This window comes from Lithobates pipiens, unplaced genomic scaffold (genome assembly GCF_037356315.1).
Source record: "Lithobates pipiens isolate NorthernLeopardFrog02 unplaced genomic scaffold, aLitPip1_a1.2 Scaffold_23, whole genome shotgun sequence".
Lineage (NCBI taxonomy): Eukaryota > Metazoa > Chordata > Amphibia > Anura > Ranidae > Lithobates > Lithobates pipiens.
This window is the reverse complement of record NW_027507785.1, coordinates 250,197,098-250,223,352: the sequence shown is the minus strand read 5'-3', so window position 1 is coordinate 250,223,352 and position 26,255 is coordinate 250,197,098. Positions and strand designations below refer to the sequence as shown.

Below are 26,255 nucleotides of genomic sequence, written 5' to 3'. Positions count from 1 at the left end.
TTGTGGCTGCAAATTTTACCTTTAGATTTGCAAAGTTCGCCTCCCATTGAAGTCAATGGGACCTGCCGCGAACGTTACGGTTCGCGAACTATCGGCCGCGTTCGCGAAACGTCCCGTCGGAAGTTCGTCCATCACTAGCCATGGACAGTAAAAGATGATAAAAATGGTACATCCTTTACTAGGGTTGCCACCTGTACGGGATTCACCCGGACAGTCCGGGTTCTGAATCATCTGCCCGGTTTTCAGACTGCCTGAGCTTCATTACCATACATGCCACTGTGGAGACAGTCACAGCAGCAGTATCATTTTGTCTCAATAAATACGCACACTGTGTTGGTGTGTGTGTGTTGGGAATCTGAAGCTCCTTTCTGTCTCCCCCCTCCAGGCTCCTGCTGGGTCTCCATTATCTCTGCTCCCCCCTCTGCAATCACTAGTGCCATGGTCTGGAAGAAGGGGGAGGCAGAGCGGAGGAGATCACTGGAGCTGTTGTGGCACTGCCCACTGTTCATCAAGAGGTGAGCTGACTTTTTATTATACTAAGCAAAGTTCCAGGAGCCTTTCTTTTGTGAAGGTTAAAGATAAGCAGAATCAGAAGAGACAGCAGTGAGTGTATGGGGGGGGGGGGGGGAGTCTGCAGTCCATCACAGTATCTCCCAAGCAGCTCACTTATCTATGTACACAAACTTCCCCATCCTCTATCCAGATTATGTGATGTCATTTATGACCATTCACTTAACCCTGTGTGTATGTGGTGAGTTTACACCCCTGATAGTCCAGACTCAGAGCCTGGATAACACAGGATATATGAATGGTCATACATTATCTTCACATCATCTGTACATACAGAGTGCTGGGGGCAGCATCTTATAACACATTGTTTTCATTTAATAGTATTGTTGTATATTTTAGTAGATGATCACAATAGCTTTTTTTTTTAAATTATAGACATCCCTATCTGACCACTTCTCAGCCCCCAACTCCCCCCAGCTTATATCTCCCCCAGACCACTTCATACAGACATCATTCCGAGCCGCTTCCTACCCCCCAGCTGAGGGACTTCATTCCATAGTCACCCCACAGACACCACAAGAAATCCCTCCCCATACTGCCTCCATCATACCCAATGCACCCCTCTCCTGTACATTCTGCCCCCATCATACCCTCTGCACCCCTCTCCTGTACATACTGCCCCCATCATACCCTCCACACTCCTCTCCTGTACATACTGCACCCATCATACCCTCCGCACCCCTCTCCTGTACATACTGCACCCATCATACCCTTCACACTCCTCTCCTGTACATGCAGCCCCCATCATACCCTCTGCACCCCTCTCCTGTACATACTGCACCCATCATACCCTCTGCACCTCTCTCCTGTACATACTGCCCCCATCATACCCTCTGCACCCCTCTCCTGTACATACTGCCCCCATCATACCCTCCACACTCCTCTCCTGTACATACTGCCCCCATCATACCCTCCACACTCCTCTCCTGTACATACTGCCCCCATCATACCCTCCACACTCCTCTCCTGTACATACTGCACCCATCATAACACTCCTCTCCTGTACATACTACACCCATCATAGCACTCCTCTCCTGTACATACTGCCCCCATCATACCCTCCACACTCCTCTCCTGTACATACTACACCCATCATAGCACTCCTCTCTTGTACATACTGCACCCATCACCCCCTCCAGAAAAGTTATTTAATCACAAAACTATATGTATAGTGTATACAACATAAAAAAAGATGTTCATTACAATGTACAGTGGTAATGAATTTAATGTACTACAAAAAAAAAAAATATTTGCCAGTGTTCTGGCAGATAGTGTCCTGCCATCATATAGCGTCCGCCCCGTAGACAAAGCTTCGGAAAATCTCCGAAGCTGAACAGCGCCTGCGCCGTCAGTGGAGGTGGTAGCCCCACCATCCAAGCGGACATAGGGTTGTGAATATTAGAGAGCCCCTCGCGGGCGAGCTTTGCTTGCCACGCTTTGGGCTTGGCCTCGCTGCGCTCGGCTCTTTTATGTTCCTACTCTATGTCCACTTGGATGGTGGGGATAGAATCTGGACTCACGGCGCAAGCACCGTTCATCCTCGGCAATTTTCGGAATCTGTGTTGCTGTGTACTGCGCATGCGCAGTACACAGCGGACACTATCGGATGGGGGGCCTTATATGATAGGACACCGGCGCTGCTAAAGTGTTCGGGTTTGGCTTGAAGAAAAGGTGGCAACCCTATCCTTTGCATAATGTCTATGTTGTCATGTTTATATACTTCACCATTGATATGCATGCATCACACCCCATAAAAATAAAAAATTGTTCTAATTATTTAATATAAATAAACTGAAAATATAAACTAAATTAAATAATGTATAAAAATATGAAAAATTATATAAAATTATGTAAAAAATATATGTAAAACGATTTATTTTAAATAAAAATAAAAAATGTGAAAAATATGACTTAAATTAAATTGAGAAATAAGTAAAATAAAAAATGTAGTAGTGATAATACTTCTCCACAACTTAATCCCTGACCTGTCTGGTGTGTTCCTTGGCCTTCACGATGCTGATTGTTCACTAAGGTTCTCTAACAATTCTCTGAGGACTTCACAGAACAGATACATTTATACTGAGATTAAATTACACACAGGTGACTCTATTTACTAATTTGGTGACTTTTGAAGGCAATTGGTTGCACTAGATTTTAGTTGGGGGTATCAGAAGAAAGGGAGCTGAATACAAATGCACACCACACTTTTCAAATATTTATTTGTAAAAAAAATTGAAAACCATTTATCATTTTCCTTCCTCTTCACAATTATGTGCCACTTTGTATTGGTCTATCACATTAAATCCCAACAAAATACATTTACGTTTTTGGTGTAACATGACAAAATGTGGAAAATTTCAAGGGGTATGAATACTTTTTTAAGGCACTGTACTTGCCTTTTAATACAAATGAGTTTGTATTTGCTTGCATTCATGTTAAAAAAATACTAACCACTCACCTCAAACTGAATGTACTTCAAGAGTCTGAAATGATCAGCATAGAGCCGAAGGTACTCCAGCACTTTTGAATTGTGTAGATATGCTGGAAAATCATCTGGCATTGGAAAGTCTGAATAACACATCATCTCCTTGGAAGTGTTTGTTACAACAGAGCTATATAGACTTGCTCTTTTGTCTTCCACGGTTTCCTGGGTTAAAACAGAAACATGGAATAAAATTACTTTCTAATAGTTATTTTGCTTAGTTACCGTATTTATCGGTGTATAACACGCGCCGGCGTATAACACGCACACCAAAGTTTAGGAGGGCATTTAAAAGAAAAAACTTTTAGGAGGGAAGTTTAACCACTTCCCGACCGGCACACGCCGATGTACGTCAGCAGAATGGCATGGGCAGGCATATTGGCATACAGGTACGTCCAGTTTTAAATGCCGCCCTGCGCTTGCATGCCGGTCGGGACCCCCGTGAGTCCGGTCGCGGGTCCCGTGGACTCGATCGCTGTGGGCATACCCGCGATCGTCTCACGGGGCAGCTGAATGAGGAGATGCCATTGTAAACAGCATCTCCTCATTCTGCCTAGCAACAAGTGACGCTGATCTCTGCTCCATGTGATTGGAGCAGAGATCAGTGTTCACTAAAACAAAGCCCAGCCCCCCACAGTTAGTAACGCCCCTAGGAACACTTAACCCCTACACTGCCACCCACAGGTTAACCCCTTCACTGCCAGTGTCATTTACACAGGAATCACTGTATTTGTATAGCAGTAATTGCTGTATAAATGACAATGGTCCCAAAAATGTGTCAAAAATGTCCGATGTGTCCGCCATAATGTCGCAGTCACAATAAAAATCGCCGATCGGCGCCATTACTAGTAAAAAAAAAAATTATTAATAAAAATGCCATAAAACTATCCCCTATTTTGTAAATCCAATAACTTTTGCGCAAACCAATCAATAATGGCTTATTGCGATTTTTTTTACCAAAAATATGTAGAAGAATATGTATCAGCCTAAACTGAGGGAAACTTTTTTTTAATATATTTTTTAGGGATATTTATTATAACAAAAAGTAAAAAATAATGTGTTTTTTTCAAAATTTAGCTTATTATTATTATTATTTTTGTTTATAGCGCAAAAAATAAAAACCGCAGGGGTGATCAAATACCACCAAAAGAAAGCTCTATTTTTGGGGAAAAAGGGACGTCAATTTTGTTTGGGAGCCACGTCGCACGACAGCGCAATTGTCAGTTAAAGCGGCGCAGTGCCGAATCGCAAAAAGTGGTCTGGTCTTAAGCCAGAAAAATGGTCTGGTCTGAAAGTGGTTAAGGAAAAAAACTTACATTTAAATGCCCATCAATGCAGCCTTGTCAGTGTCATTTGCAGCCTTGCATTGCAGCCTTGTCAGTCGTTTGCAGCCTTGTCAGTCGTTTGCAGCCTTGCATTGCAGCCTTCCACTGCAGCCTTGTCAGTCGTATGCAGCCTTGCATTTGCAGCCTTGTCAGTCATTTGCCATTTAAAAATGGCGCAGCCGAGATACAGAGCGGATGTCCTGTGTATCTCAGCGGCACTTTATATATATATTAGATTTGATTGTTCACCTCTGCCTATGTGAAGGACCTTCCAGAGCATAGGGCTCTCAAATGCCCAGTCTGAATATTTACCATGCTTTGGCCAATCCCTGGGAAGGTATGCCTAGTTGGTGATCAATAGCATGGAGCCTGTGAAGACTGGGTTCATTTTCCCTATGAGGGAATTGATTGGTGAGCTTCATGGGGCTTCTTACCCCTGGAGTACCTCTGGACTGGACACTGGACTGATCTCCAAGGGGCTGCACCTATGGACTGATCCTGTCCCAGGATTTGTAAGTAGGGCCTCTATTCTGTGCTGCAATTTAATTCATGGTCCCCAGATGTGAATATATAGACTCTTACAGTCTACCCACACCTGTGCTATAGACTACCTTGTGGTTCCCTGCCATAAGGAACCAGACTGTTCTAGTGTGCCACTACTTATGCTAAAAACTACCTCATGTTCCCCAGCTGTGAGAGATAGACTGTGATGCTGTTACTGAGCGGGAAGTGTAGTCTGCTAGATGTTCCTAACATTTTGGAGTAAGAAATGTCACCAGCACACCATGGGTCTCAAAAATTGGGCCCAAAGCTTTATTCAACAATCACATGATTACAGCAAATGTTTTGAAACCTCGCAGGACCCCTTGCTCGGGCATGTGACCTAAAATGACAGAGGCACGTACACTGACTACAGTGTCAGGGCTCAGCAGTCCTGATATATCGTGGTCAGCGTACAAGGTGGAGGGTAGAAACTGGCATGATCAGCCTAGTATTTCAGATGTTACAGGGGGCCAAATGACACAGAACAAGCACTGTGCTGTATAACACGATTTAAGGGGGGTTAACAAACGCTTTAAACTAAAAAAATTATATGAAATAACTTAAAGTGTGTAAGTAAGTGTTGGGTGAGCAAGGTGTGTCATCTTCAGAAGTGCAGAGAAATCACAAAACAATTCAGCGGCTCCTCTGGGGTTAGCACTACACACACAAAGTGCATAATTATTTATAACTTCCATAACAACTTCCCCAAGACCAATAGCTGCTGTGTACAGCGATATGCACCAGTGCTTCCATAAAGCTCATGCACAGGCATGGAGTATGCCCTGAAAGCATACCTGCATATAGTGGGCAGCGTACAGGGATCCTATTGGCTGCCCCTGCTTATTGTTCTGAATAAGTTAATAATGCATTACTGGTGCATGCACAGAACAAACTCAGGAAGTCATCTGTGCATCAGTGACTCATTCAGTCCAACAGTGCGCCGCTGATTACATGTGTTGTTATTGAAATATCAGTCGGGATCAACAGCCATAGCCAATACAGTCCCTGTGCGCTGCCCTCTGTAACATTGCACAAATGTTACATTCCAACAGTAAGTGTGCAAGATTTTCTGCCAGCAGGATCCTGCAGATTTTGGATATGTCTATCTGAATGAGCCCTAACACCCTGGGGCTCTGGCAGTATGTGTGTTTTCTTGCCTGTAGTATTGTGGCATTATATCTGGCCCAAGTAACCTGGTCCTACTTCAGGGTGGCGTTTACTTATAAAACAACACTTTAGGCCAATTTGGACCATACAATATTAAAGAATAAATTGACCTTTTCGGGCAGAATTTCAGTTTTCATAATAGATAGAACCATTTTCCAATGTGATTTCTGGCCCAGCCATCCCAATATGCTTTTCTCTCAGTTACTTTATCCGCAGGAGGTTTAAAATCTTGTCAGTTTATTTGAATTTTTAAAATTATTTTTTAGACTCCATCACTTCCTGTAGATTCTCTCAGCTTTCACTTCCTGTTAGGTCATCATCCAGAAGACTTTACTTAGTTGTAGCATCACAGAAGTGTGTGTGATACCACTCTAGACTCCCTCTCCACTCCCTCATTACAATACCACCTTCCACCCACTTTCTATACAATCTGATTGTACAATCTCCTGTAGATCTTCCATCAGCTATGTAGTACAAGGGCCAGCCTGATTTGATACAAATTGAATGGATTTGTACAGAGATTGTACAATCATATTGCAGATGTATGACCATCTTTATAAAGTACATAAGAGGGAGTGGACAGAGGCACTCAGTTGTCAGGCCTCATTCACATCTCCATGTAGGGAAAACTCACATTCCCGCATGCGTTTTAGGGGTGCTTTGGAGCGTTTTTACTTGTCACATCTTTAACTTGTAATGACAACACAAATATGATGCACATTTGCAGATTTTCTGAAACACATGGCAAACTGTGCAGTTTTCCATGCGTTTGGAAACACACAAATGCAAATGGAGCCTTGTTGTTCTTGTGTGAACACACCAATTTCACTTTCAGGTCTCATTCACACCAAGAGTAGTGGCAGCGCTTGTTTTTTGGCTTGTTCTTCCAGTGATACACATAGGGCAGCCCATTGATTTCAATGGGCTGTGCTACACATGGAAAAGTAGCTCATGGGACATTTTTGCGTGGTGCGAGTTCCATTTTTTTTGTACTGCACCTTTTGCTGCTTTTGTCAGTCTTTTTTTCTTGTGGAAAAATGTGTGTTCACTTCTGTGTTTCTATGACACTGAAACTAGGTAATTTTAGTACAATTTGCTTGTATAATCTTTTAGATTTAGCAAAACTATATACTGTAATAGGACACACCATCTTTCAAATCACTCTGTATCCAATCAGACAGGCTCTTGCACTACAACAGGGTGTACCATGGGCTGCTTGTGGCCCCAAGGGGTTTAGCATGCTGCCTAAGCCTGTCTGGAGAGACGCTGGGGAAGCCAGGCAAATGTACACGTGGAGGGATGTGGGAATGCTGTGCAAACATAGTTGATGGGTAAAGGGTGTGTGCTAATGGAGTCAGCTGGTAAACACCTAACTGGTGTCTTACTGGTTTCGCTGTCCCATATGTATATATGAGAAAGTGATGAAAAAATATAGCAAGGGCTAAGGTAAGGCCATATTCTCAGAATCAAGGAACACTTTTAATTTTCTGCAACTGATGTACATTTATGGTATATTGATAAATAGGGGAGCTGGATTAAAAAAAAGAAAAAAAGTGAAATTTTCATTTAACCAGTTGCAGACCAGCCGCTGCAGTTATACTGCGGCAGGTTGGCTCGGCTGGGTGAAGCACCGTAGCTGTGCGTCGGGTGCGTGGGCCACGACAATTAGATTTGCTTCAGAACCAATCAGTACTCAGGCCCAGGTCAATGATTTCTGGCCTGGACCTCGTGATCAGTTCTGGCGAATTAAATCCTTCCGCTGCCCGTGTAAGTGTAAACACATGCAGGGGAAGTGATGTCATCTCCCCTCGTGGAACTCTCTTTTCCATTCCAGAGAGAGGAGAGAAGACATCTCACAGTAAGTTGCACCAACACTACACTGGCACAGTACACATAGGCATACTTGTCATCCCCGATCACCTCCCAGTTAACTCCTTCACTTCCTGTCACCTAATGCAGTGTTCATATTTTTTTTGATCACTGTACTGGTGTCATTTATGACAATAATCAGTGTTAGGGTACTTAGTGATAGGCCCAGGAATCCCCCCTAAACCCCCCTAATAGAGTTTTAACCCCTTGATCACCCCCTGTCACCAGTGATCACCGTATTAGTGTCACAGTTGACGTTGGTTAGATAGTTATTTTTTTTATAGCGTCAGGGCACCCACTGTATATTACCTAAATAAAGGTTTAACCAGAGAGAACCAGTACTAGTGCCGCTCATCCTTCTGGTGAACTGGCAAGCACCAGAGACCTAGTGCATCCTGGTCGTACTTCCAGCACTGCAGTAACACTTGGTGACGTGGTTAGTCCCATAAGTGCAGGTCAAGTGGGTGAGTAGTGTTCCGCAGCCACCAAGAAGACAAACACAGGCCTGTCGAGCCCATAGTGCCCTGCTGCATTTCCGAATTGGGTGCCCATCACTTCTACAGCTCCCCTACTTCCTCCATTCACTGGCCAACCCAGAATTCAGGTGGAAACAGTTGATTTTTATTTGCTGTTTTTCATGGAAGATCTCTATAGGTCTATTGTGGACCAAAGCAATTTGTATGCTGGTCAATTCATCGCCGCTAATCCTCAGTAGACCCTTGCCAGAGATTGTAAACCTATTACGGTTTTACGGTTACGGCATAGTTAAAAAAAGTTAGTTGCAGTCATATTGGTCCACTGACCCAATTCACCATATGCCCGTGTTCTCTGCCTCCATGGCCAGGACACAATACCAGCAGATCTTGCGGTTAATGAATTTCAATGACAATGAACTCTGTCGTCCTCTGTGTAATTCCACATATGCCCATGGCATGTTTGAGCAATACATCATTTAGTGACAACTGTGCAAAACAAAAGTTTGTAATTTTCCCACAAATTGTGACAAAATATAAAATATTCCATGGACTCAGCATGTCCCTCAACAAATAGCTTGGGGGGGTCATTTTGGGGGGTTTTGTGCTATCTTGGCATTTTAGGGCCCTCGAAACTGTGATATGTAGTGTGGAGTGAAATCAAGACTCCCAAAAAATCTCACACATTTGGTATCCCCGTACTCAGGAGAAGCAGCAGAATGTATTTTGGGGTGTAATTTCACATATGCCCATGGCATATATCATTTAGTGATAACTTTGTGCAACAAAAATTTTTTGGGGGAATTTTCCCGCAACTTGTGGCAAAATATAAAATATTCCATGGACTCAACATGCCTCTCAGCAAATACCTTGGGGTGTCTACTTTCCAAAATGGGGTCATTGGGGGGGTGGGGGGGTTGTGCTATCTTGGCATTTTATGGCCTTTGAAACTGTGATAGGTAGTGAGAAGTGAAATCAAAAATTTACACCCTCACAAATCCTGAAGGTGGTGCTTGGGTTTTGGGTTTCTGTACGTGGCTAGGCTCCCAAAAAGTCTTACACGTGTGGTATCCCCATACTCAGCAGAAGCAGAAAATTGTATTTTGGGGTGTAATTCCACATATAACCATGGCATGTGTGAGCAATATATAATTTAGTGAAAACTGTGTGTAATTTGTTTCTTTTTTTGTAATTTTTCAATCACTTGTGACAAAAAAATAAAATATTCAATGGGGCTCAACATGCCTCTCAGCAATTTCCTTGGGGTGTCTACTTTCCAAAATGGGGTCATTTGGAGGGGGGGGGGGTTGCACTGCTATTTTAGGACCTCAATAAATGAGATAAGCAGTCATAAACTAAAAGCTGTGTAAATTCAAGAAAATGTACCCTAGTTTGTAGAAACGATAACTTTTGCGCAAACCAGTATACGCTTATATTTGGATGAATACATTTTGGCCTAAATGTATGACTAAAATTTAGTTTATTGGATTCATTTTTTTTTCTAACTTCAATTTGGACCACATCGAAGGATCTCTATTTTATAAAGAGTTTCTACTTGCCTTGAAACTCTCTCCCCTTAAATGTAAATGAAATATTGTACTCACAATGGGCTGTACATGACTTATGGTTGACTAAGGCAACAAAGCACACCTCTATTATTTGTTCTTAACTCGTTGATGCTTCAAAGGGCACCTGATATAATAGTGCCAGCAGTTTGCTCTGCAATTAAGTATGCCAGAGAATCTTATTGGAATTTTGATAATATTTAAACTCGTGTTCATCTAAAAGTCTGATCCAGCTGGCAAAAGGTGTAAGTGACATTACAACATCAAAGCTACTTACTGTGTATCTCCATAAGCCGCCAATGTCATGACTTTTTTCAAAGCATATTGGTTCATGACCTTCTTCTAGGCAACTTTTGATAGCTGTCAGTCCACTGCAGCCAGCCCCGATTACAGCCACTCTTTTAACCATGGTGCCCTTAAAAAAATGCATTAAAGTCCACAAAGTTAGTATGTCTGAATTTTAATGAGGTTGACTTACTAAAGTCTTTAAAACTTTGCAAGTGCAGTTGCACTCATTTTCCCTTAGTGATTATAGTGAAGCTCAGCTGGTTTCCATCAGCCAATCATGTGCAAGCAAAAATGCTGTTTTTTCCCTGCACCTAATTGGGTATTCTTTATGAAGTGAAGCTTAACCACATTTACTAAGGTCTAGGGAAAGTGCACTTGCATAGTACGCAGTCCATTTGCCTTTAGTAAATCAACACCACATTAACTGTATACAGGCATACCCCACTTTTAAGTACACAATGGGGTTTATTTACTAAAGCTAGAAAGTGCAAAATCAGGCTCTCTTCTGCATAGAAACCAATGAGCTTATAGCCCCAGCTTGTTAAAGAGGAAGTAAACCCTGATGAGTTTACTTCCTCTTTCATTCCCTGTAAAGGCAAAGCATAATGAATAATAAATAAAGCAATATTTAATTAAAGCAATGTTTAATTAAAGCAATATTTAGGAATAAGAATTTAATTCAGGTCTGGGGGGGTTTATTTATATATGTATATATGTATGTAATAGACATGTGCAGACTGAAATATTTCGTTGCGGAATTTCGTCTTCGTCCAAAAAATAAATTAATTTAGTTACTCCCGAAATTCGTTTTTATTTATTTTGTTTTTCGTTAAAAAATTGCAATCGTCTGAAAATCCAAATGAATTAAGGTCGAATCTGTCATTGAAGGCTTATGTCTGACGAATGTTTAAAGAAGACTCATTGAATGATGCTGCAATCATACATTCCCAGTCGAATATTTTGACTACAAGCTATAGTAGGATTCTAATATTGTATGTCTTCTATGGGGTTTTTTTAAGGCTATTTGCATTGCACACAGGTCATGTTAGCATTAGCATTAAGAAAAAAAAAAAATTAAGAAAAAAAAATGCGTGGGGGTCTCCCGAAATTCCATACCAGGCCCTTTCAGGTCTGGTATGGATATTAAGGGGAACCCCGTGCCCAAAAATGGTGTGGGGGTCCCCCTCAAAATCTATACCAGGTCCTTAAGGTCTGGCATGGATTTTAAGGGGAACCCTGAGGCAAAAAAAAAATGGCGTGGGGGTCAACCCTCAAAGTCAATACCAGACCCTTATCCGAGCACGCAACCTGGCAGGCCGCAGGAAAAGAGGGGGGGCTAGAGAGCCCCCCTCCTGAACCGTACCAGGCCACATGCCCTCAACATTGGGAGGATGCTTTGGGGTCCCCCCCAAAGCACCTTGTCCCCATGTTGATGAGGACAAGGGCCTCATCCCCACAACCCTGGCCGGTTGTTGTGGTGGTCTGCGGGTGGTGGGCTTATCGGAATCTGGAAGCCTCCTTTAACAAGGGGACCCCCAGATCCCGGCCTACCCCCCTGTGTGAATCACAGAGAAAGTGACCAAAGTGTTAAAAATGACAGGAGATGGTCTTTGACAAGTTCTTTATTAAAGTCTTCTTTCATCTTCTTTCTTCTGGTCTTCTTCCTTCTTATTTTCTTCATACTTCGGTTTCTTCATCTTCTTCCTCCTTCTTCTTCTTCCTCCGATCCGCTTCTTCTTGCTCCGTTGTTCTTGTCCGGCATCTTCCTCTGCGGCGTATGTTCTCCGCTCTCAGGCCGCTCCGCGCAATAGGAGGCTCCCACTGTGTGACGCTTCTCTTCTTCTGCCAGCTCTTATATAATGGAGGGCAGGGCCACCCAGTGACTCCGCCCCCTCTGACGCATGGTTCAATGCTTCGGAGGGGGCAGGGTCACATAGTGGCCCCGCCCTCCTTTATAAAAGAACGGTCAGAAGAAGAGAAGCGTCACACAGTGGAAGCCTCCCATTGTGCAGAGCGGCCTGAGAACAAAGAAGAGACGCAGTGGAGGAAGATGTCGTATGAGAACACTGGAGCAAGAAGAAGCAGATCAGAGGAAGGAGAGGATCGGAGGAAAAAGAAGATGGAGGAAGAAACCGAAGGATGAAGAAAGGAAGAAGACCAGAAGAAAGGAGACGAAAGAAGACTTTAATAAAGGACTTGTCAAAGACCGTCTCCTGTCATTTTTAACACTTTTGTCACTTTGTCTACTTTTGTACCCCCCTACCATTTCATTTCACATGGGGGGGCGGGATCTGGGGGTCCCCTTATTAAAGGGGGCTTACAGATTCCAATAAGCCCCCACCTGCAGACCCCCACAACCACCAGCCAGGGTTGTGGGGATGAGGCCCTTGTCCTCATCAACATAGAGACAAGGTGCTTTGGGGGGACCCCAAAGCATCCTCCCAATGTTGAGGGCATGTGGCCTGGTGTGGTTCGGGGGGCACTCTCTCGTCTCTCCCCTCTTTTCCTGTGTCCTGCCAGGTTGCGTGATCGGATAAGGGTCTGGTATGGATTTTGAGGGGGGCCCCCACGCCATTTTTTTGGGCGCGGGGTTCCCCTTAAAATCCATGCCAGACCTGAAGGGCCTGGTATGGATTTTGAGAGGAACCCCCACGCCATTTTTTTTTTGGTGCGGGGTTCCCCTTAATATCCATACCAGACCTGAAGGGCCTGGTATGTTCTTGAAGGGGAACCCATGCCGTTTTTTTTTTTACGTTAAAGTCGTGTTGTAAGTCACACTGTGATTCACACTCAAGTCGTGTCCAAGTTGCCTTCCAAAGTCACGCTGGAAGTCGTGTTGCCCCTGTGTGAATGGACTGTTATGATACAAGTTCAATAGATACAGATTGTTATTGTCAGAGTCACGTTGAATCTCCTATCTGTATCGAACTGTGTCAAAACGAAAATGAAAATAAAGCATTTATTTATGTCAGATGTTTAGTTTTACAGATTTTGTGCTTTCGTTATTGTTTGTAAAAAAGATAACGAAAATACCTGAAATGCGTTAGAAAATGCATTCGGACGAAAACGAATGCACATGTCTAGTATGTAATACCACTTGTGCTAGTGCGTGATACAAACTTAAATGCCATATTCTCAGGGGCCAGGATGCTGAGGACATTGCGATTGTCAGTTCACACTCGCGGACAAGTCTGCAGGGCTAAGCCCTGTGAGCCTAATAGCCAGTTCACACAGGGGCAACTCAGATCCGACTTCAGGTCACCCCTAGTCGCCTCAAGTTGCGCTACATGTAAAAATCAATGTAAGTGAATGAGAGCTGTCTTAATGCACACTACTGAAGTCACTCCGACTTCAGAAAAGGTTCCTGTACTACTTGTATCTGACTTAGGCGACTGGTACCCATTGATTTCAATGGAAGTCGCCTCCAAGTCGGATCTCCATCTATATGGAGGCGACTCTCACAGAATTATCAGCTCTCGAGAGGGAACTCCACGGCAAATTTATTTAAAAAAATTGGCGTGGATTCCCCCTCTTACTGCATGGTTCCCCTTAAAATCCATACCAGACCTAAGTGCCTGGTATGGATTTTAAGGGGAACCATGCAGTAAAAATGGTGTGGGGGTCCCCCCAGATCCATACCAGACCCTTATCCGAGTACGAAGCCTGGCCGGTCAGGAAGGGAGTGGGGACGAGCGAGTGGGACCCCCGGAGCTGCTTAATAAAGGACTTTTAAAACTTGTGTTGTGTTTTTTATTGACATTTTCTCCCCAGGTGAATGAGTAGGGGTACGATATACCCCTTGCTCATTCACATAGGGTGGGGGGGCGGGATCTGGGGGCCCCCTTATTAAAGGGGGCTCCCCGATTCTGATAAGCCCCCCGCCCACCGACCCCGACAGCCAACAGCCAGGGTTGTCGGGAAGAGGCCCGTGTCCTCATCAACATAGGGACAAGGTGCTTTGGGGTCGGGGGCCCCAGGGCGCCCCCCTTCCCCAAAACACCAACCCCCCATGTTGAGGGCACGCGGCCTGGTACGATCCAGGGGGGGGGGGGCGCTTGCTCGTCCCCACCCCCTTCCTGACCGGCCAGGCTTTGTGCTCGGATAAGGGTCTGGTATGAATCTGGGGGGACCCTCACTACGTTTTTTCGGCGTAGGGGGTTCCCCTTAAAATCCATACCAGACCTAAGGGCCTGGTATGCTCCCGGAGGGGGAACCCACACCGTTTATTTCTTTAAAAATTTGGCGTGGAGTTCCCCCTTGAGAGCTCATTCTCTAATTGGCCACGGCAAAAGTCGCCTGGCCTGGGGCGACTTAAAGCTGTGTTGTAAGTCGCCCTAAGTCGTGTTGACAAGTCCTGTCCAAGTTGCCTCCAAAAGTCACGTTGAAAGTCGTGTTGCCCCTGTGTGAACCGGCTCTTAGGCATACCTGTGCAATAATCATGCATCTAATCAGCATCTTGATAGGCCACACCTGTGAGGTGGATGGATTATCTTGGCAAAGGAGAGGTGCTCACTAACACAGATTTAGACAGATTTGTGAACAGTATTTGAGAGAAATAAGCCTTTTGTGAACATAGAAAAAGTCATAGATCTTTGCGTTCAGCTCATGATAAATAGAGGCAAACACAAAAGTGTTGTATTTATAATTTTGCTCAGTGTATTAAAGTATTCACAATTTTAGACTGAAGGTTTTTCAGAATTTATTGTGTGGACTAGCACTATCCCTATCACTACACATGGTTTAGTAATTGTTTTTTTTTTCACAATTATTGGAGCAGCAGCTATTATAGCACAAATCTGTGGTGCTGTTATTTTTTTTTCACATTGATCCCTTAAGCCAGACAATTTTTCCAGGGACCAAGGAGATGGACTGGATATTTATGGATTCTGTCCTTAGTCCCTCTTCACAGTGTCCACAGGTCCCCTTTACATCACATTTTCTTTTTTTTTTTTTTTTTTTTTTTAATAAATCTTTTTATTGAAATAAAACAGTGGTGGTACATATAGTAGGAATCATCTTAAAATGAACAATTGAAATATGATTACATTGAGCATATGCATATCACCTTCAATCGATAACAGTCTGGAAATAATGACAATCATATCCATTGGTAATAAACGAGTGAAAAGTCACTTTCAAGAACATAAGAAATAAAACAATCTTAAAGGTCATATATAAAACAGTCATCCTGTTTAATTGTTTAAACTCTAATTTGAGAGTATGTATAAGTCTTAGACTCTATTGCAATACAGTTTCCATGGGAGCCAATTCCTATCAAATTTTTGTATATTGCCATCCCTATATGCCAAGATTTGCTCATAGGTCATTACGGAGTTAAGTTTAGCTTTGACATTGATAATGGATGGGGGTTCTGGTGTTTTCCAGTTACTCATGATCAGTGATCTAGCCGCTAAGAACGTATGCATGATCACTGAACGAAACTTTGGTTGGAAGTCGTTTAAATTTAAACCCAAAATGGCCTGTTCTTTCCGGAGTGGGGCTCTTTGCATAGTAATTCTTGAAATCAAATCAAATACCGCTGCCCAAAAGGGGTGTACAATTGGGCAGGCCCATAGCATATGTAGCAATGTCCCCACATTCCCACATCCTCTCCAGCAAACGTTTGAGGCGCCATCAGCAAACTTAGCAGTAAGATATGGTGTGTAATACCATCTTAGCCATATTTTCCGCATTAAATCGTCATAATTCGAGCACTTGGAATACATGCCCATATGTTTAATAGCCGTTGTCCACTGGAGGTCAGTGAATTCCTGACCTATTTCCTTTTCCCAATTTAATAATTGCGTGGGTTTGGAGAAGGCGTCTTTGGAGTGCAAGGATTGGTATATCACTGAGACACCTTTAGGTTTGGTTGAGTTTGATCGTAAATGATGCCATATTTTCTCAGTAACTGGCAACTTTACTACTTGAAATGTCTGAAAATAAGAGGCTAACTGTGTATATGTTAGAAATTCCGAGCTGGGAAGATGAAACTTCTCCTGTATCTTACTAAATGAGAGTATTTTGCCCTCCGCAGTTATATCTGTCCAGTTTACCACTTCATGCAGTGCCCATTGAGATAAGTTAATATTAGGTATATTCCATTTAGCTATGCCTAAAGGTATTGGTATTTTTTGCGATGGGTAGAATTCATTCCCTTCAGATATTATTTCTTTCCATGCTTCGATTGAAGCTTGGATAATAGGATGTTTGGGGATGTTGTTCCGTTTAGTAACGCAAGCTGCCATAAGCAGAGCCAAGGGAGGGGAATCCCTCATCCAGGACCTTTCCAATGTACACCACGGTTTGACGTCTAAGTCTAGAAACCAATATCTCAGTTGATCTAGAAGAAATGCTGTGTAGTAATCTCGCAATACTGGAATGCCCATGCCCCCCGTTGATTTATGTCTATGCTGCATGTTTGGGGAACACCTAGATTTTTTCCCATCCCACACAAAATTCAGCAACTGTTTCTGTAGGGTAGTGAGGAAGGAATGCGGAAGGGGGATCGGTAGGGCTCTGAAAAGGTAGGTTAGTTTGGGTAAAATGAACATTTTGTATGCCGCAATCCGGCCTGACCAGGACAGATAAAATTTCTTTAGCTTACTAATATCTTGTTGTAGAGATGAAACTAGGGGAGCATAGTTCTCTTTATATAATTTATCAGTGGGGTATGTAAGGTTCACGCCTAAGTATTTAATTGAGGTGTTAGCCCATACGTATGGGAAGGTGTGTTTAAGGTATTTTGTTAGTGGTGGACTGATGTTCATTCCTAAAATAAGGGATTTGGAAGTATTGATTTTATAAAAAGAGATTTTGCTAAATTCCAGGAGTACCGAATGGGCCGCCGGCAGAGAGACCGAGGGGTTAGTTAGGGACAGTATGACGTCATCTGCAAACAGTGATATTTTGTACTGTTGCCCGCTCACCCGTATGCCTTCTATCAGATAGTCCTCCCTTAATCTCTCTGCCAGGGGCTCCATCACGAGGGCGAAAATAATTGGGGACAGGGGGCACCCCTGCCTGGTCCCATTCGTTATGTCAAAGGGCTTAGAGTATAAACCCTCAGTATACACATGGGCTGAAGGATGTGAATAAAGGGCAAGTATAGCGTCACGTATCGTACCCTCTATCCCGAATTTGGAGAGTACTCCGCGCAGATAACCCCAGTGAATTCTATCGAAAGCCTTCTCTGCATCTAGTGAAAGAAGCAGAGAAGGCTCCCCACTGCACTCCACCATATGTATGAGATTGATCATGCGCCTGGTAGCATCTGTAGTCTGACGTCCCATAACAAACCCAACTTGATCATAGTTAATCAACTTGGGAAGAACTTTGGTCAATCTATTTGCTAGCAATTTCGTGTGGAGTTTTACGTCCACATTCAGTAGAGATATCGGACGAAAGTTCTGCGGTACGTTAGGGTCTTTGCCCGGTTTTGGAAGAGTAACGATCGTCGCTGTGAGCATTTCTGGAGGGAAGGATGCCGCTGCAGTCGTGGCATCAAACACTCGGGACAGATGTGGAACCAGGTTGGAACTAAAGAGTTGGTAATATTCCGACGAATACCCGTCGGGGCCTGGGGCCTTATTACGTGGGAGGTTGGCTATAGCTTTCTCTATTTCCGATAACGTGAAGGGTGTATTTAGCTGCTCCAGGTCATCATTGGATAATTTAGGTAGATTAATCGAATCCAAAAATGTCGTTATGGAGGACTCGGTGGGTTGGTGCGTTTCCTTATCTGAGCGTAAGTTGTACAGTGTCTTATAATACTCACTAAACAAGTCAGCTATTTCTTGTGGATTTGTGTGTTTCTCTTTAGTACTGGGGTTTAAGAGGTAGGGCAGTTTTTGGCGAATTGCCTTGTCCTTTACTTGCTGGGCCAATAGTTTACTAGCCTTATTACCAAAACCATAGTTCTGGGCTTTAAGAGATCGGTAATGGCGGTCATGTTGTGCTACCAATAGGGATCTTAATTCCTGTCTAGTTAAAAACAATTGTTCCCTAAGGGATTGGGTGGTTTGTCGTTTGTTTTCAGATTCCAACTGACTTATTTTTTTCAACAAGTTGTCTAATTTTTCCGTTCGTTGTTTCCTGACCCTACAGTTTAACTGAATAAGCAAACCCCTTATGAAGGCTTTATGGGAGTTCCATATAACGAAGGGATCACTCACTGAGGGTACATTTCGATCAAAGAATGCTACAAGTTCCTCCTCAATATATTTCCTATGCTCTGGTTGAGATAACGTATAGATATCGTTTCTCCATCTATTGGCCCTTGTTTCCAATCGGGTATCCCCTACATCAACCGAAATCGGTGCATGGTCAGACCATGTGATGCAGTGGATCTCCGATTTGGAGATTTGCTGTAAGGTAAATTTATCCACTAAGAACATATCAATACGTGAGGAACTATGATGAACATTTGAATAAAAAGTAAAATCTTTTTCAGATGCGTGTTGACACCTCCATACATCAAAAAGCTCTGAGCGAGAGATGAAGCTCCCCAGAGATACCCTTTTTTTTTTACGTTTACCAGTACTGGAGAGATCCATCTCCCCCCCAGGAACCACATTAAAATCTCCGCATCACACCACCCTCCCCTGTTTAACTGCAGACACCTTTTTCCATAGTTTGTTCAAGAAAGAGAGTTGTTTGACATTCGGTGCATACACATTAACCAGAGTTATTGTCATATTATTGATTTCACATACTAGCACAACATAACGGCCTAAGTCATCTAAGAGAACCTCTATAAGTTTAAATTGGACTGTATTCTTAACAGCGATAGCCACCCCTCTTTTCTTTTTAGAGAAATTCGCTAGAAAGACATGGGGGAATTGCCGGTTTTGGAACGCAGGTGCTTTGTGGGTAGCAAAGTGGGTTTCTTGAAAACAAATGACATCGCTATGTAAGCGTTTAGCTTCTTTCCATGCCAACTGACGTTTGAAAGGACTATTAAGGCCTTTAACATTGAGTGATGAGATGCGAAAAGGCATGGTGTCGAAGGGGAATCACCTTCTTTTAGTCAAACTAGTAAAATTTATTACGACTTATTTCCCTACTCAAGAGGACCCGTTAAACAGAAAAAAAAATAAAAACTGAGTCCGTATGAGCACCTGAGATAAGGTTAGGACACTGTAATTATGGCTCGTTTACAATACCACACAGATAAGAGTGCAATAGAGATTATAATCCTATTAACTGACCACAAAATGGTGCAGAGTAGATCGGTCAATGGAAGGAATCCGCCACCCTACTTGAGCGAACTACTTGCAGACCAGTGCAGTAAAATTTACCGCTCAACTTACAGGGGACTCAAAAGGCAGTAAATTCTGCAAACAGAAATAGAAATCTAACAAAATAAACGTAGATCAGCTGAAACGGCTACATGGCGGTCGGGCCATCAGGGGGAGAATATAAAAAAGAACTTAGAAACTATTGAGCTCGTGTCCTTTTCTTGAACACATGGCAATAAGCATACTCATCCTTAATCTGAGTCGTCCGCACGTTCTGGTTCTAGGATTTGCCAGTCCTTTAGGAGCCGCAGACCTTCTTTCAAGGTAGAGATGGTATGAGTAGTGTCCTCACGAACAATTTGTAAGCGAGCAGGGTAGATCCACCTATAAAGAATGCGATGGTTATGTAACGCTTTCGTGATGGTGGATAGTTGTCTCCGTTGTTGCATCGTAAACGCCGACAGATCAGCAAAGAAGGATAATTCCTGCAAATCTTCTGGTAGGGATTCTCTGCGTCTTGTTGCTGCCATAAACTGATCCTTGATGTGGTAGAAATGGATACGGACGATGGTATCCCTCGGAAGATGCGCAGCCACATGTTTAGGTTTGGGAAGTCTATGGATGCGGTCCACAAGTAAGTCTTCCAGCGGTGCCTCTGGGAGGATTGTTTTAGCAATCTGTAAAAAGTGATGTTTCAGGTCTGGAGGTTTAACGGATTCAGGAATGCCGCGAATTTTAATATTATTCCTCCTAGACCTATCCTCCAAATTTGCTAATTTCAGTTTCATGAGCATCATTTCTTCATCCCTGTCATTATGGGCATCCACCAGGTCATTGAAAGTTGTAGCAAATTCACCCATTTTAGATTCAACATGAGCCACTCTCTGCGACACTGAGGATAATTCTGATTTAAAGTTCCTAGTGAGAGTCTGAATGTCAGCATGGATCGTGGAGCGCAGTGACACCAGCATGTCTTTCAATGTTGTGTCCAGAATAGGGGCATTCGCTGTGGGGAATTCTGACAGGGAATCCTGCAGCTCTCTGGTGTCTTCCAGAGAGGAATCCAGACTTGCTTCAGCCTCCTCTCTGTCACCACTATCCAGCCTCGGCTTGCTTTTGGCAGGGCTAGTCACCCCCGACAACGAGGGAGTGCTAGTGGATTTCCCTGAATAGCGGTGTGGATGGTCTGGGAGGTTCGGAGTTGGTACCTGTCTGTTGGACGCTGTGTAAGCGCCATGCTCTTTTCCACCTCGTGCACCGCCGCCATCTTGCTCCGTCTGCCTCCGCTGTGTAAGGAAGTAGTCTGGCAGCTTATTCGGTTTTCCACCGCTTTTTCTTTTGCGCTGAGGCATCTCCAGGCTTGCCCGTTCCTCCTGAGGTGAATTTCGCCAGGAAACGAGGCTTGAAAAACGGATAATCTCCCCCTTTTGGCCCGTGTGTGCGAGGAGCTCTTCACTGAGCGTCCATCCGCTCCGCCGGCTAGCCACGCCCCCTCCACATTTTCTTTTTTAAAGCAGTCCCATAGTGTCCTCCATTCCTTTTCACATTACTACCCCTTTTACATTACAGTGTACCTTTACAATTCAGTCCCCTTTACATTAATATAACAGGGACTGCACTGTAAAGAGGCATGGTGATGTATCGGGGGATGCACTGTAAAGAGGCACAAAGATGTAATGGGGCTGCACTGTAAAGGATCACGGTGATGTATTGGGGGCTGCACTGTAAAGGGGCACAAAGATGTAATGAGGCTGCACTGTAAAGAGGCATGGTGATGTAATAGGTACTGTACTGTAAAGGGGCATGAAGATGTAATTGGGGCTGCACTATAGTGGGGCATGGTGATGTAATGGGAGCTGCACTATAAAGGGGCACGAATACGTAACTCCTGTTACATTACGTTACAGTGCTGCAACGTAAAGGGGCACAGTGATGTAACAATGATGTAAAAGAGACTGCACTGAAAAGGGCTTACTGTGATATAAAGGGGACTGCACTGTTAAGGGGCACTGTAATAATTGCAATGTCCCTTTACAGTGCAGTCCCCTTTATATCACAGTATCCCTTGCAATCACAGCCCTCCTGTCACAGTGCCCCTTGCAGTTGTGCCCCCCCTCCTCTCTCACTTCTCCATCACAGTCCCATTTCAGTCTCTGACAGCCCCCCCTCCCCTGCACAGTCTTACTTGTGGCAGGGTAGAGACAGTTTTCAGTCATGTGTTTTCTCCTGGCTCCCCCCCGCCCCTCTGCCGCCGATGTCAACCTGTCAGCAGAGAAAGAGACGGGAGGAGCTGCAGATCTAAGCAGAGAGCGGGAATTACCAAAACTTATCATGTTAACAAATTCTGTTTTGTATATGTTAATATAAAATCCCGCACTCTAGAGCAGACCTCCAGCTCCTCCCACCCCATCACCAATGTCATCCTATTAGCAGGGCCAGGGGTGGGAAGAGCTGGGGATCTGATCTGGAGAGTGGGAGTCTTTTTATATTAACATATACAAAACAGAATTGCTGTGCTAAAATCACAAAGAAATAAAGTCCCATAAATATTACAGTCCATATAGAAGTGATATAGTCCAATTATGAAACACCTTGATAGTGAATATTGTATAAAAAGATGAAACACCCAGGTGCATCTCCACCATATAATATGAGATGGTCGCTCACCAGAGGAAATGGACTCTAGATATAGATTATCATGAGCGCAGTATGATAGAATAGCCTTAAAGTGGATGTAAACCCACTCTCATCCTTTCTAAACTACTGCTATATTGGTTATCTAGAAGGATATACATGCCTCCCGCATGTATAATTATCTGTCAAATGTCTCCCCTCTATCTGCTATGAGACCCGAAAAACTGCACAAACTCTACACTCCCCTTATCAACATGCATTTTCTCCTGTGTATTTCTTACACTGAACTTCTGCTATGATCATTAACATCCAGTCAAAACCCAGAAAAGTCCCCACATGACTTCAGCATGTCAAATCATGCTGAGGTGTGGAACAGCCAATCCTTGCAGAGCTGCTGAAGAAAGTAGCGGGGGTGGGAATTAAAAAAGAATGCATGTCTTAGGGCAGTGCACAAGATATGTAAATCACCTGTCAAACACAGCAGGGGGGAAGAACGGGCAAAGATTTCATAGTTTGTCCATTTTATTTCACTGAAAAAAAATATATTACTTAGAGCTGGATTAACTCTTTGTGGCAAAACTGTGCACAGCTGATCTGATATCCCATACTCTATATTGTGCCATTTTCGGGTTTACATCCACTTTAAGATAGGAGTCATCAACCCTCTTTCCTTTGCAGCAAAACAGGAGACCTCTGTGGATTTTCTTTGGTTTCCAATGGGAACACTCACTTAGGCAATAATCATGTATGTAAGATGAATAAAAAAAAAAAAAAAAAAACTACCATAGTGTGAAACCGTATAAAATGTATTAAAGATAAAAGAAACAACTGCATACATAGAGGCAGTTAAAAACAAGCATATATGCAATGTATATCTGTCCCAGAATTCAAGCCGTCAGCCTCGTGGGGTCAGTGGGTGTAGTAAAGTCGCAAGCTTGCCCCCAATGATATGATCTTTCTTGAAACGCGTTGGGCAGAGTCCATGCTCTTGACGTTACTGTGCCCGCCGACCTCATGAAGCTGTCGGCCTGAATCCTGGGACAGATATACATTGCATATATGCTCGTTTTTAATTGCCTCCATGTATGTAGTTGGTATCTTTTATCTTTCAATACATTTTATACTGTTTCACACTATGGGAGTTTCTTTGTTCCATCTTACATGCATGATTTGCAGGAGAACCATTGATTATTCCCTAAGTAAGTGTTTCCATTGGACACCAAAGAAAAGCCACAGAGGTCTCCCTTAAACTCAATGGATCCAAAACAGAACTCCTCTTCCTCCACGCAAACTGAAACAAAAACCATGGCACCATGTCCACACCACTTACCATCCTCGGACAACCCATCACCCCCAGCACTAAAGCCAAAAGCCTTGGAGTTATCTTTGACTCAAACATGATGATGGATGCACAAATAGGATCAGTAGTCAGCGGATCCCACTACCTTCTTTGTCTACTGTGTAGACTCAACCCCTTCATCCCGGAAAGAGATACAGCAGCAGTAGTTGGCACAATCATCAATTCCCGACTTGATTATGCAAATTTTCTCTACCTACCTAGTTTTCGCTATTTTCACACTATCGTTCCTCCCTGACAATCAGGAGGCAGGTCAGTAAGACTTGTTTCCTGATTGACCAAAGCTTAGGAAGAGGAGGCACCAGCAGAGGAGACACGTGCTGGACTCAAGGAAGGACACCTCCACCGCTGCTGCTCTGGAGGAGATATAGTCAGGAGGCAGGAGCACTCAGAGAGGACACCACAGCACAGCGGTAAGTGCCGGACCTCCTGCTATGGGAGGGTGGGTAGCTGTCAGAACCGTGAGCCATGTGGGGGGGGGTCAGTAAGCCGTCAGAGCTGCGAGTCCTGCTGGACGGTGGGTGCTGTCAGAGCCGTGAGCCCCTCGCTGGATGGTGGGTGCTGTCAGAGCCGTGAGCCGCGCTGGACGGTTGGTGCTGTCAGAGCTGTGAGCCGCGTGTGGGGGGTAAGTTGGTGTGCTGTCAGAGCAGCGACCGGGGGAAGTACTGTCAGAGCCGGAGCTGCTGAGCTGTGTTATCTGACCTGTGATGCTGTATACACTGACCTATGATGCTGTATACACTGATCTGTGAGGCTGAGCTGTATACACTGATCTGTGAGGCTGAGCTGTATACACTGATCTCTGATGCTGTATAAACTGATCTGCGAGGCTGAGCTGTATACACTGACCTGTGATGCTGTGCATACTGACCTCTGATGCTGTGCACATTGACCTGTCATGCTGTGTATACTGACCTGTGATACTGTATAAACTGACCTGCAATGCTGTATACACTGACCTGTGATGCTGTGTAAACTGACCTGTGATGCTGTATAAACTAACCTGTCATGCTTTATACACTGACCTGTGATGCTGTATACACTGATCTGCGAGGCTGAGCTGTATACATTGATGTGTTATGCTATATAAACTGATCTGTGATGCTATATACCCTGATCTGTGAGGCTGAGCTGTATATCCTGATCTATGAGGCTGAGCTGGGTTCCCTGACCTGTGATGCTGTATACACTGACCTATGATGCTGTATACACTGATCTGTGAAGCTGTATACACTGATCTGTGAGGCTGAGCTGTATACACTGATCTGCGAGGCTGAGCTGTATACACTGATATGTGATGCTGTATACACTGATCTGCGAGGCTGAGCTGTATACACTGACCTGTGATACTCTGAGGCTACCCTTATCTGTGAGGCTGAGCTATATACCCTGATCTGTGAGGCTGAGCTATATGCGCTGATCTGTGAGGCTGAGCTATATACACTGATCTGTGAGGCTGAGCTGTATACCCTGATCTGTGAGACTGCGCTGTATACCCTGATCTGTGAGACTGCGCTGTATACCCTGATCTGTGAGACTGAGCTGTATACCCTGATCTGTGAGGCTGAGCTGTATACCCTCATCTGTGAGGCTGAGCTGCATACCCTGATCTGTGAGGATGAGCTATATACTCTGTACTCTTTTCTGTGATGCTAGGTGGAAGCAAGTCGATTATAAGGGATGGAGCGGGTGAATTATAAAGGGGTGGGGCTTATGAAAAGTGGGCGGGTCAAAAGTAAGGGTGGAGTCTGGCACCCCCCTACCCCATTATAAAACATCACCAGTCGCCACTGTTCTCGACTATAGATTGATTATTCCGATCACAAGAAATTGTTTAGAAAATAAGTTGTTAATTTATTGATGTGTGTATGGCTACCATAATACCATACATTTTTGTTACATAACTACATAATTGGTAGGTTGAATAAAGACCCCAGTCCATCCAGTTCAACATGTGTGTGTCACTATCAGTTTCAATATCCCTGTACATTGTGTTTGCTAATAAACTCAATTAAATGTTTTTAACATATTGTTGGCTGCTACTACAGAAGTCTTGTATCAGATTTAGCACAGAGAATTGGTTCATAGGATCTTGTTTGCTTCTAGTAATTGTGCTGTTTGTTACTATGATCTCCAAGTGCTGAATGAAGGCTATAGTCCGACAAAAATCACAACAAAAGTTATAATCATTTTTAAAACACACTCCATAAAAGGCTGAACATTGCACTAATGGGTAAATCACTAATTAGAAACTAAACAATTGTAAAAAAAAACAATATTTGTGGTAAGACAATAGCTTACCTCTGTTTCCGCCTTGTTTGAGCTGTGCTGATCACACAATGACCTCCGTTTACCTTGAGAAAAATAACTCTTTTGTTGTTAGTTTGGGGCTCTCTTGCACCATCTATGGCACAAAGTGTGAAATTCAACTTAGATTGTTGAACATTACTCCAGCTCAATTGCAAAGCAAAAAAAAATAACAAATGACACTTAACCACTACAGATCCGCGCTATTGCCAAATGACGGCATTAGCGCGGACCTACATTTCCGGGACTACGTCTATTGACGTCGTCACGGTTACGAGCGGCCTGCGCGCCCCCTGAGGGGCGCGCGCGCCGCGCTCTGTGATCGGCGAGTCCGTGAGACTCGCCTGATCACCGATCCGTGTAAGGGGTCGATCCCGACCCCTTATCACGTGATCAGCTGTCAGCCAATGACAGCTGATCATGTGATAGAACGGAG

General features: G+C 43.8%; 1 protein-coding gene across 2 annotated transcripts in view; it reads right to left on the bottom strand.

Annotated features, from left to right (window-relative positions):
- Nucleotides 1–25,902, bottom strand: part of LOC143928255 (dimethylaniline monooxygenase [N-oxide-forming] 2-like) — a 92,084-nt gene extending 66,182 nt beyond the window's left edge. For both annotated transcript variants that reach the window (XM_077453016.1, XM_077453017.1), the window contains exons 1-3: nt 25,814–25,902; nt 10,272–10,409; nt 3,029–3,217 (exon numbers count right to left, since the gene is read on the bottom strand). In XM_077453016.1, coding sequence (XP_077309142.1) covers nt 3,029–3,217; nt 10,272–10,403 — 321 coding nt within the window. In that variant the 5' untranslated portion in view covers nt 10,404–10,409; nt 25,814–25,902. The remainder of the gene's footprint in view (nt 1–3,028; nt 3,218–10,271; nt 10,410–25,813) is intronic.
- Nucleotides 25,903–26,255: the final 353 nt, after the last annotated feature.